The sequence below is a fragment of the Babylonia areolata genome, chromosome 8 (genome assembly GCF_041734735.1).
Source record: "Babylonia areolata isolate BAREFJ2019XMU chromosome 8, ASM4173473v1, whole genome shotgun sequence".
NCBI lineage: Eukaryota > Metazoa > Mollusca > Gastropoda > Neogastropoda > Buccinidae > Babylonia > Babylonia areolata.
In genome coordinates, this window is record NC_134883.1 from 40,235,274 (window position 1) to 40,248,440 (window position 13,167).

The window sequence follows — 13,167 nt, forward strand, 5'->3', positions numbered from 1 at the left end:
GGGAGAGGGGAGGGGATTGTTGCGGCACAAAATGTCAAAACGGCACAAAATGTCAAAATCACCACATTTTGTACTAGTGTTCGCGGTACAAAAAGTCAAAACGGTGCATTGGCCGGGCCATTTCCAGCCAAAAACAAACTTGGCACACACACACACAAGGCTGCTTGGGGCAAAATTCCTTCGTATCAGTGGATTTTCCACTCTCTCTCTCTCTCTCTCTCTCTCTCTCTCTCTCTCTCTCTCTCTGTGCGTCTCTGTCTCTCTCTCCTGTTCCTCCCAAGTAACCAACCAGGAGAGCCTGTAGGACCGACAGGCGGAAGGTGGCAGAATGGTTAAGACGCTCATCTATCTGCCAATGCAGAGCACCGTGAGGGAGGGTGTGGGTTCGAATCCCGCTCTCGCCCTTTCTCCCAAGTTTGACTGGAAAAAAATCAAATTAAAACTGAGCGTCTAGTCATTCGGATGAGACGATAAACCGAGGTCGCGTGTGCAGCAACACTTTACTGAAAAAAAGAACCCATGGCAGCATAAGAATAGAATAGGATAGAATAGAACAGAACAGAACCGAATAGAATATGTCTTTATTACCAAGTGTACCGGGGTCACAAGGAAGGGGGGTGCGGGGGTGGGGGTGGGGGATAGTACATAACAAGGTACGAACATAAATCGAAAACCATACACAAACACAGCTACAGTAGAATTTAGGACACATACATGTGCATATCAATATAAGAACTTGTGCACATTCACCCACATAAGTGTTGTCCACTGGCAAATTTCCGCAGAAGAAATCGACTCTGATAGGTGAACACCATATTTAGAATTAAGCATGCACTCAAGGCCTGACTAATCGCGTTAGGCTATGCCGCTGGTCAGGGTACCTGCTCTAGCAGATGTGGTGTAGCGTATATGGATTTGTCCGAATGCAGCGATGCCTCCGTGAGAAACTGAAGCTGAGAATGTCGGAGAGGGGATCTGACATTCACAGCTGAAATACCACAGCTAGAATGATTGGCACAATTATGGGGGCGTGTGTGTCTGTGTGTGTGTGTGTGTGTGTGTGTGTGTGGAGGCGGAGTAGTATATGTGTGTAAGGAAAAGGTTCGTGTCCTCTAGTTCTTTTTTTTTTTTTTTTTTACAGAGCGGGTTGTTGAGAACCGCATCATACGCTGCGCTCCGCTATACGGAGATAGGAAGATTTCTTGGCTGCGTATGAAACAATGTACAATCTTATGTTTGTAGTTTGATGTTGGTCTCATCTGATGGTTATGACAACGAATGTGAACCAAAGGATATATCATTCTTTGACCACTTCGGTTTCCCTACTTTAGTCGCGGGCAGATCGTCGGCGCGCGCGCCGGCGCGCACATGATACACACGCGCACGCACTGACGTACACAACCACACACACACACCCGCACACACACACTACACACACACACACACCACACACACTACACACACTCACATTCACACACAAACACACACACACTGACACACACGTACACACACACACTGACATAGTAAACACATACACACACACACACACACATACACACAACACACACACAACACCACACGCACACACACACTACACGCACTCACATTCACACACACACACACACACACACACACACACACACACACTGACATAGTAAAAACACACACACACACAAGCACACACACACACACACACACACACACACACACATACACACACACACAACACCACATACACACACACACAATGGTTCTCCCCGTTTTAGGAGAATTAGAAAGATTTCCTATTAGCCTAAAATAATATGTCAAATTATTGGCTATTGGATACACATATTAGTGCTTCCTCAAAATTCACTTGTATACACAACATATAACTGCATGTATCGTCAAACAAATGAAAATGTTCAGTGGCTACTTTTCATAAGAAATGTATTAGCTAGCACTGGATTAGATCATGTTTGGAAAAATCAGTTCACTATTAGTGTTAAAAGATTAAAGTATGCTGTATCCAAGAAGCTTGAAAATTAATATATAAAATTTTGGAAACAGAAACGTGACAGTTCATCTAAATTAGCATTTTACAAGAACGCTGTGACAAATTATAAAATTGAACCGTATTTAAAGAATACAGCAAATACACAACACAGGAAAGCACTGACCATGTTACGAATCAGCGTCCATGACTTACCAATCGAACATGGAAGATATAAAGATACACCGAAAGAACAAAGACTGTGTGATACTTGTAACAGTTTAGAAGATGAGATTCACCTTTTAGACAATTGTGTAAAGTACAATACTTACAGACACAGATTCCTAATCGATATATGTCGTCCAAATGCAAAGCCTAGTGAACTGATCCTTCTAACAGAATTACAGCCAAGGCTGGCGAAATTTGTTCATGAATGTTTCTCTTCAGTCTTAATATGCTCATATTTATGTTTCATTGTGTCTTATAAACTTTAAGATTTTATGACAATAAAAAGTATTCTATTCTATTCTATACACACAACATCACACACACACTGACATATTACACACACACACACACACACACACACACTGACACACACACACACTACACACAACACCACACACACACAACACACACACACGCACAACACACACACACACAAAACCACACACACACGCACACACGCACATACACACACACACACACACACACACACACACACACAGAGTAAAGCCACTATGTCTGTGATACAGCAGTGACTTCAACCACGTCGTGCAAATGCCTGCAGCGGACGAGCAGCCGGGCAAAAACACAAACACTGTACCGCTGTGCTGTGCTGATTCTCTCTTTCTTTCTTTCTTTTTTTTCCACACAATTTGTGTTCCCAATGGATCATGTGTGTGTGCGTAGGGGCAGGGAGAGGAGGCGGCGTAGGGGCAGGAAGAGGAGGCAACGAGGTGGTGGTGCGATTGGGTGGATGGGCGTGGGGGGGACGGGTGGTGTGTGTGTGTGTGTGTGTGTGCGGGAGGGGGGGAGGGGGGGTTAGTAACTATGACGACTCGCCGTAATTTGGCAAAGTGGCAACTGTTCCACGGGTGAATGTAAAAACCTCTTGTGTTGAAGTAGGTTAAAGAGGGTTTGCTGAGGGAAAGGGATGTTCTTAAAAAAAAAAAAAATGCATTGTTTTATTTTATTTTATTATTATTTTTTCCGTTCATGGGCTGCGATTCCCACGTTCACTCGTATGCACGAGTAGGATATCATGTGTATGACCTATTTATTCAACCCCGCCGCCATGTTGGCAGTCATACTCCATTTTCGAGGGGCGGGGCGGGGGTGAGAGAGAGAGAGAGGAGAGAGAGAGAGAGAGAGATGATGTGAGTCGGCGCCTGCACGTTGGGGAACTGGGCCATTTCGGTTTGGGATTTTGCTTTCTTGTGCACGAGAGCTGAGATGCGTTTCTTACATGCACGCTAGTCAGTTAAAGCCAGTTTCTGGTAGCGAAACACGTAGCGAGAAAGGTGCGTTTCTATTTTTGTCCATCTCAGTCAGTGGCGGCAAGATTGGCTGGGTTCTTCCGAATCAAGGCCAAGTAGCCTTCAGGTTTGCTTGGCGAGGTTAGGATAAAATCTAGTACTTCCCTCATATTACGTTGGAAGCCTATGCTTCCGTAATTTTGTTGTGGTGGGGTGAGGTAGAGGGGGATCAATTAAGGCTAGCCAAGCATCCTTAGTAAGTTATTGCACCTATTTTACCCGGGCAATTTTTGTGCATGTTTGAAACGATAATTACCTTTAACAGATATTAGTGTAATCCCTTTTCAGTTGATTTCGACCCATTTTGTACGTCAAGTTATTTTACTCAGTCAATGTTGGTTCCGCGGATTCAGTCACTAAAGTAACGTGCCACCATCTCGCTTCGTTTTCGGCCCCACAAACCATGGAACTGTAACCAATAGGTGCAATGATTTAGGATGGTCAAGAACTGCCTTCTTATCGGCAGCTGAGCGTCTTCACCATTCTGCCACCCTTCGACGTCGTCAGTCCACTGCACACACCCGGAGACAACTGAACGGTGCCCGAGTACAAGCTTAAGACAGAAGTACATCAATTGACTACTGTAATTCTCTTCTCATAGGCTGTCCACATAATATTCTTCTTATTCAAAAACTTCAAAACAATGCTGCTCGTCTGACTCTCAGAGTCCCACGTACTGATCACATTTCTCCTCATCTCCGCACTCTACATTGGCTCCCCATTGAAGCGAGAATTAAATACAAAGTTGTGTGTCTCTGCTATTCTGCTTTCCACTCCGCAGGACCTACTTATCTTTCTGACCTTATCAAGAAATCTCCGCTCTTCCTCTGACTGTTACCTTTTGAACCTTCCTCGTGTCAATACAAGAACCTGTGGTGAACGTTCTTTCTTCTTTGCTGCTCCTCACATCTGGAACAACCTTCCTCATCATATCCGTGCATCTGATTCTGTTTCTGCTTTTCGCTCATCACTAAAAACTCATCTTTTTAAAACCTGTCTATAAGTACTCTCAGCTTCCTTTTCTCCAACACCACCCATGTCAGCTCACCTTGGATGTATGTAGAGTGGGAAAGGGAGAGTGTGAGTAGGGGGAGGGGTTTTTGAGAAAGAGTGGTCATGAATGTTTTATTATGTTATTTGTAATATTTTTCTTTCATGTAAAGCGCCCCGAGCTCTTAGTGAGAAAGGGCGCTATATAAATGTACATTATTATTATTATTATCATTTAATCCTTGCTGTACAGAACATGTTGTGGCACCGCCGAAACAGTCACAAGTCATGCTGCATCACTGAGGTGCGTGTGCACTGATTCTGACCAGGCACGCCTGACTGAACCGCGACTCATGGTTCACTGCACAGTGATGACGGCTGGGTGAGTCAACACAGGAAGAAACAACAACGCATCGATGATGGAGACCACAGACCAAACGCAGATTAAAAAACAACAAAACAAACAACAACAACAACAACAAGAGAGGCAAGGCCTTCAAGACTCACTTGTGATACACTTAAAAAAAAAAAAAAAAAAATCCAAGCTTTTTATGTATTGAGTATAATTTCAAAATGTAATGTTTAAGATGAGAAAGATCAGTTTAAAGCAAATTAAGTCCCCTAGCATTAATTACAGAGTAATTTCCCTTTTTTACTATCTGCACCAAAACGTTTGCAAAATAAATAAAACTTCCACGCTGAGCAAAAGTTCCTGTTTGAACAGAAAATGATAATAATGACTGCTCTTGTTGTTGGGTCAGAATATAAGATCAAAGTGCCAAGTTTAGAGAATACAAAAAATATAAATATAACAGTAAATACAGTTTGCATATAATTAGGCTTTATTATTTATTTTTTGTGCCCATCCCAGAGGTGCAATATTGTTTAAACAAGATGACTGGAAAGAACTGAATTTTTCCTATTTTTATGCCTAATTTGGTGTCAACTGACAAAGTATTTGCAGAGAAAATGTCAATGTTAAAGTTTACCACGGACACACAGACACACACACACAGACAACCGAACACCGGGTTAAAACAGACTCACTTTGTTTACACAAGTGAGTCAAAAACCAACACCCAACATATATCTAATAATGTCCCACATTAGCATCCTACATTTCTGAGCTAAATTTACGATGCTACAGTGGGACTTTACCTAATCCACTCCCATGACGGCCACATTGTGAGGAACATACTGGTGCCATCAAAGAAGCGATCACTGAAACAAGACGAGACCATGAAAAACACCGGGAAACATCTGAACTACCATTTCACTGGAGCATGTCAGAACAGAGATCGTGAACACCACCACCCACTTGCTGTACATTCATAAAGAAAAAGAAAGGAGAAAAATAACGGAAAAGGAACTGTGGTATAATCGCCCTTAAGCATCCTAAACTCAGCTCCTGAATTCACAATGTTTAGCTGCCATTCAGTCCGTCCCAAATTCAGCTCCAGGAATTTAGGATGCCGAACTGCGAGGAATTGTTTACAAAGGGGAAGTTAAAATCACCAAACTCACCGACATGGTTGAGACTTTCTTTTCCCCACTTGTGGTCTGTCCAGAAAGTTAGTCCGTCTATCTCTCCAGACAGGTCTCTTTCTCTCTGACTTTCTCAGTCTTTTTCTCTTCTCTCTGTGTCCCGCGCGAGTTACGGGCCCTTTCCTCGATGCTGCGCTTCGCTTTCTCCGTGTCTTTTCTGTTCAGCAGAAAGTGGGTCAGTGTGTCAACCCCCACTGTTCTAAAGTTAGGTGGATAGCACATGCCACCTTTGAGCCCCTTTTGCAAACTGAAGCCAGCTGAAGTGTTCAATCAGCCATTTGCTACTCGTGTCAGTACAGCGCGAAGCGGTAACTTTATATATGTAGCCGAGCGCTCAGCTGGTTACGATGACTTCTTCAAGGCAAGCGTTCCCTTTGCTCGCGGCGTTACTTAAGCTGACATTCCTGTGTGTGCCTCCATAGCAAGTTTGAGCTACGTATCACTGCACCGTTTTCCTGTAATAACTTTGGTAGATATCAAACAAGACATAATATTTAGCATGTCGTGGGGGCAAGCACAACACGATTTCATATAAGAAACACAGTTACAGTTCAGAAACTACCACTATATAGCAGACGACTTCTCAACGGATTGACAGCCGGATACGAGTCTCAGTAAAGATAAGATAAGAATAACTTTATTATCTCCAACTGGAGAAATTTGGTCAGGTGCATTATCACAACATAGACAAGTAAACAACCTGGGGACCATAACTGTAAAAGTCAACAACAGCTTTTACGAATATTACGAAGATACAAATGTAAAAAATATCACATACACCGTTTCATATATACATCCACACACTGCAGGTAATAACTAGTATTCTTAATGTAAAAACAAAAAGAATTAAGAAACATTATTTGAATATAATTATAAACATAGCATACTATACTGCACATTGATTATAATAGACAGATAAGATAAGAATAAAGATAAATTGCGGAAAACCGCAACCAGATAATCAGCACACACCCGCACCCCCCCTCCCCCCCTGCCCCACCCCCACCCACCCCACACACGCGGATTACTTGATTTGATTAAACAAGAGTAATAAACATATGTTCTCAAATAAAAGCATTTCACATATTCGTTTTTAAAAACATTGCAATTAATTATTACATCGTAATTATTAAACAGAAATATATTTAGAATATGGACGTTAGCATTAGAATTATTCCATTGTACATTCATCCTGCATATTGCTCATTATTCCTCCTACATATTGCACATTCATTATAACCAATTGTCACGTATGGCGCCCAGTTGGCTTCATTGAGGTGAACAGGAAGGAGTGGCAGCCACGGTAATTTACACAGTTCTCCATCTTGAGAGAGGCTGGCAGCGTACATCTCACTGCTGGACAGTAGTAGAGTGTAGACATTTTCAGCAAAATGGTTAATCATTGTTCGGCAAGAAACTGTGACAATACGTATGGGAAAGAGTTCTATTTGCTAAAAAAAAAAAAAGAAAGAAAAAAAAAAGAGCAAACAAACGAATTATCGTTTGTGATCTCTCTCTCTCTCTTTCTGTCTCTCTCTCTCTGTCTCTCTTTAGGTCTTTTGACTCCCCCCCTCTCTCTCTCCCTGTCTCTCTCTTTGTCTTGGCCATGATAATAATAATGATAACGACGAATTATAATAATAATAATTATATTAATGGTGTTGATAATGAAGATAATATCAAATAACAATAACAACAACAACAACAAAAACAATGACAATAATAATAACAAGATCAATAACAATAATAATGATAGTTAAAGCAACAAATAGTTGTTTTAGACAAAGTTCATGTAGCAAATCGTACACTTAAGTCGACAAATATTGTCCATCAACAGAAAGTCAGGCAGGCAAAGAACTGTGCATGAATGGGTGTAAATGGAAAGAAAATGAAAGAATACTTTCAACAAAAAGAGCCAGAAAAAAACACACACAAAACCCGAAAGAAAAACAGAAACAAAGTAGAGTGAAAAAAACAAAGTAGGAAAAATAGGAGGTTGGAGGTCTCACAAAAGACACACAAAAAACCAGTGTCAGTGTGTGTGTGACAAAACAAAAAAACAAAAAAACCAACAAAAAACCCAACAAAAACAACACAAAACAAAACAAAACAACAACAACAACAACAACAACAACAAAAAAAAAAGAAAAAAAAAAAAGAAGAAGAAGAAGGAATAAAAAGAAAGTGGGAAAAAAATAGGAGGTTGGACGTCCCCCCCCCCCCCTCTCTCACAAAAAATATCAACATCAAAATCAACATTAACAAACAACAACAACAAAACAAGCAAGAAAACAACAACCAAAAACAGTGTGTGTGTGTGTGTGTGTGTGTGTGTGTGTGTGTGTGTGTGTGTGTGTGTGTGTGTGTGTGTGTGTGTGTGTGTGTGTGTGTGTGTGTGTGTGTGTGTGTGTGTGCGCGGTCGTGCATGTGTGAGTATGCACAAGTTTTTGTATTAATATGCACATGCATGTATCCTAATTTCTACTGTATCTGTGTGTTTGTGTATGATTTTCGATTTATGTTCGTACCTTGTTATGTACTATCCCCCCTCCCCACCCCGAATATACCTTGTGACCCCGGTACACTTGGGAATAAAGACATATTCTATTCTATTCTGAATTCAAAGTAATTTTCACCCACGACGGCATTGGAGCTTAATTACTATTCAGCTCGATGGTTGGCTTTAGCTTTCCCTGACTGTCCATCTTATTTTAGAGCAGTAACTGACCCCATTCTACGCACTCGCTTTTCCTGCAGGCTACGAATGAGGGTCTGTTGCAGCTGCTGCGAAAACACATCAGTGTGCACTGAGTTGAATAAGTAGTAGTGGCAGTTGGCGGTGATGAAGATTAACAGGCTGCCGCGCGCGGGCCAACAGGTCTTTGGCAGCGTGCATTTCACTGCCATGTAGTGTAGACATTTTCAGCAAAATGATGAATCATTGTTCGGCAATAAACTGCAACAACAGGCGGGGATTGGAAAGAGTACTTTTTGTTGAATAAGCAAAATAAACACACACACACACACACAAAAACAAGAAAAAAAGAAAAAAAAGAAAAAAAAAGAAAAGAAAAAGAAAAAAAAAACAACAACAACAAACAAACGATTTTTTTAATTTTTTATAATTTTTGACATTCTCTCTCTCTGTGTCTCTTTCTGTCTCTGTCTATGTCTCTCTCTCTCGTCCATTAGAACCAAGGCAATTTTCAGCCACAACAGAATTGCCAGCTTAATTAGAGAACACTGAACACTGAGCTGTTTAATGTCATTAGCTGTAAAGTGCTAGTGACACAGTAGATAGCAATCAGAACAAAAATGGTGCGAAACGGATAAAATGGAACAGAAAAGAAAAACAGAATATAAGCAAAATAAACTACCCAGAGATTAGCGACACTTTGGCACTTAGTCATTAGCTTAAAGTACATGTGACAGGGGGTTAATGTACCTTTTTTTTTCAGTCGTTCGTCTCCAAGGTTTAGACAATACACAGCGGAAAACAAAGTACAAATAAATCATGCCATAAATATTTACGCATGAAACATCGACACATATCATATCAATACAAACAGATACATAAACAGCTTAGTTAGAGAGACTCAGAGAGAGAGGGAGAGGCGTTCGCGGCTGGCAGTAGCCTCCAGCAAGATGGCGGCCTGTTGGCGCGTGGCCGGCCTCCCTTTTCCCCCTCCTTACTATTGAGCTCAATGCCAGAGTGCAAAACTACGCCGCCCCCCCCCCCCCCATCCTCCCTCCTCCTTTCAGACACCTCTTCCTCCCCCCCCCCACCCCCTTGCATCCATTCCTCCCCGGCCTCAACCCCCCCCCCCCCGCCCCCTCCCCCCCCCATCCCCCCAGCCAACTCTCAAATCTTCCTACCCCCCGTTGCTCCTGTCTCTTCCTCTTCGTGTCTCGACTCACACGTACACTGCAAGTTTTTGGCACACGGTGTGCAAGTTTGCTGAATGGTAAAGCAAGACACATTCACTCACACACAGGCTAAAAAGGCGTGGCGATGAGGTTAGAATGATTGACGTCAGTATCTCAACGATGGCTCTTGAGCGCTGGTTCCAATCCCACAGTCGCCAGTATTTTCTCCCCCTCCACTATACCTTGAGCGGTGGTCTGGATGCTAGTCATTCGGATGAGACGATAAACCGAGGTCCGATTTGCAGTATGCATTTAGCAAACATAAAAGAACCCACGGCAACGAAAGGGTTGTCCCCGGCAAAATTCTGTAGAAAAATCCACCTCGATAGGAAAACGAATAAAAAATCGCAGGCAGAAAAAAAGAAAGAAAAAAGAAAGAAAGAAAGAAAGAAGAAGAAGAAGAAGAAAAAAAGTAGGGTGGCGCTGTCAGTATAGCGACGCGCTCTCCCTGGGGAGGGCAGCCCGAATTTCACACGGAGAAATTTGTTGTGACAAAAAGAGTCGTAATACAATACAATACAATACAATACAATAGATTCACTCACACACAGGCTAAAGGTGTAGCGATGAGGTTAGAATAATTGACGTGTTGAACGATGGTTCTGCATCAAGAGCTGTCTCAGCAAGGCCAGGACAACCTTCTCAATGTTGAACAGCGAGCGGAGCTTTTCCCAGTATCGCACCAACATTAAGTTGAGAATGTACCAGAGTTATGTACTTCAGAACATCAACTTGAATACGCACGTTAAAGAACCTGTAATCCATGTCAGCGTTCGGTGGTTGATGCAAGCATGAATATACCCAGCACGCACACCCCCCCCCCCCCCACACCCCCCCGCGGCCCCTGAACTTGACGGAGTATGGCTGCCTGCATGGCGGGGTAAATGAACAAAACGGTAATGCACGTAACATGTTACATGTCTGTCAGAGTGTGTATGTGTGCGTGCCTGAAGTCTGATTGAACGACATTGACAGGAAACGAATGATGAGCGCCCAGTGGCAGCCGTCAGTCGGCTCTACCCAGGTAGGCAGCAGCAGATAGTTGAGGGGGCGGGGTTGGAAGCCGGGATCGCACTTGGTGTTGCAGCAGAGGGCGCGTGCCGGTTCAAGGGAGGTAAATGCTTCCGATACCTCAGGGGGATGCGGATAACGGGGTTGCATCCCTTCGCGCCATGGTCGTTGGCGAGGGGGAAAAACAAAACAAAACAACAGCAACAACAACAACAACAAACGCCTTTGTCGGAAGAAGAGTCATGTCAGGCATTCAGTAACAAAGACCTCAGAGATTGCAATAGCTCCCAGTATGTGTCTTTGAAAGGGTTAACTCCCTGTAATGGTGGGACGTAGTTTTGCACTCTAGCATTTAACTCAATAGTTAGAGGGGTATGATTTATTTTACTTTTTAATTTCATTCATGACGGATGGTGGTTAACCTGCCGGAATCTTATTTCCCATATTTATTTGTTAATGATGGTTGATTCCTTAATCTATGTCTTTCTTTCTTTGTTTATTTAGAATTGTCGTTTGTGTCACAATAATTTTTTTGATGCACTGAAGCACAGAAAAGTGGCAGTGAGTTTGGTGAGTGTGTGTCAGAGAGAGTGTGTATGTGAGGTAAAGCCGGGGAGAGAAAGAGAGGGAGAGAGAGAGAGAGAGAGAGAGAGAGAGAGAGAGAGAGAGAGAGAGAGAGAGAGAGAGAGTGCGTGTTGTTTAACTGGATTGACTGCTGGAATCCTGGCATCGATGTCGGATTTTTGGGTGGTCTGTTGGATACTCGGCATGGCTGTTGGGTTCTGGTGCTGGATTCTGGCTTGACTTGGATTCATGGCATGATTGAATCATTGCATAACTGTTGGATTTATGGCATGACTGTTGGCCTTTGACATGGCTGTGGGGCTCTTGGCATGGGTGTTGGATTTATGGCATGGTTGTTGGATTCTTGGCATGGGTGTTGGATTTATTGCATGGTTGTTGGATTCTTGGCATGGCTGTTGGATTCATGGCATGGGTGTTGGATTCATGGCATGGGTGTTGGATTCATGGCATGGGTGTTGGATTCTTGGCATGGTATTGAATTCCTGGCATGACTGTTGGTTTTTCTGGCATGGCTGTTGGATTCTTGACATGACTGGTGGATTATTGGCATGGCTGTTGGATTCATGGCATGGTTAATGGATTTTTGGCATGACTGGTGGATTCATGGCTTGACTGTTGGATTATTGGCATGACTGTTGGATTCTGGGGTTGGATTCTGGCATGAATTGGATTCTTGGCATGGGTGTTCGATTCTTGGCATGACTGGTGTATTATTAGCATAGCTGTTGGATTCTCGGCATGGGTGTTGGATTCATGGCATAGGTGCTGGATTCATGGGATGGGTGTTGGATTCTGGTGTTGGATTCTTGGCATAACTGTGGGATTCTTGGCATGGCAGTGGTGTTCATGGCATGTCTTGGATTCTCGGCACAGAGCGAGGGCTGCATGCCGGTTAGGATCGTAGTTCCATAACCCACTGAGCGCTGACATGAACTGCAGGGATCTCTAAAATGAGCATTTCTTCTTCTGTGTGTGTAGACACAGGGAGGGAGCTAAACTTAGCAGGTATGAATAACTGTTGATTTGTATTGTATTGTGTTGTATTGTATTGTATTGTATTGTATTGCATTGTATTGTATTGTATTGTACTGCACTGAATCGTGTCGAATCACATCACATCGCATGGTATCGTATCGTACTGAATTGTATCGTATCGCATCACAGTGGAGTGATGACCTAAAGGTAACGCGTCCGCCTAGGAAGCTAGAGAATCTGAGCGCGCTGGTTCGAATCACGGCTCAGCCGCCGATATTAATTTTCTCCCCCTCCACTAGATCTTGAGTGGTGGGTTCGATGCTAGTCATTCGGATGAGAAGATAAACCAAGGTCCCGTGTGCAGCATGCATTTAGCGCACGTAAAAGAACCCACGGCAACAAAAGGGTTGTTCCGGGTAAAATTCTGTAGAAAAATCCACTTCGATAGGAAAAACAAATTAAAAAAAAAAACTGCACGCAGGAAAAAATACAAAAAAATGGGTGGCGCTGTAGTGTACCGACGCACTCTCCCCGGTTAAAGCAGCCCGAATTTCACACAGAGAAATTTGTTGTGATAAAAAGAGAAATACACACATACATTGTATTGTATTGTATTGTATTGTA

At 42.8% G+C, this 13,167-nt stretch overlaps 1 protein-coding gene across 1 annotated transcript in view; it reads right to left on the reverse strand.

Annotated features, from left to right (window-relative positions):
- LOC143284813 (glutamate receptor 2-like) overlaps positions 1–6,161 on the reverse strand; it is a 31,593-nt gene extending 25,432 nt beyond the window's left edge. The window contains exon 1 of the mRNA XM_076591860.1: positions 6,025–6,161. Coding sequence (XP_076447975.1) covers positions 6,025–6,030 — 6 coding nt within the window. The 5' untranslated portion in view covers positions 6,031–6,161. The remainder of the gene's footprint in view (positions 1–6,024) is intronic.
- Between the last annotated feature and the right edge of the window lie 7,006 nt (positions 6,162–13,167).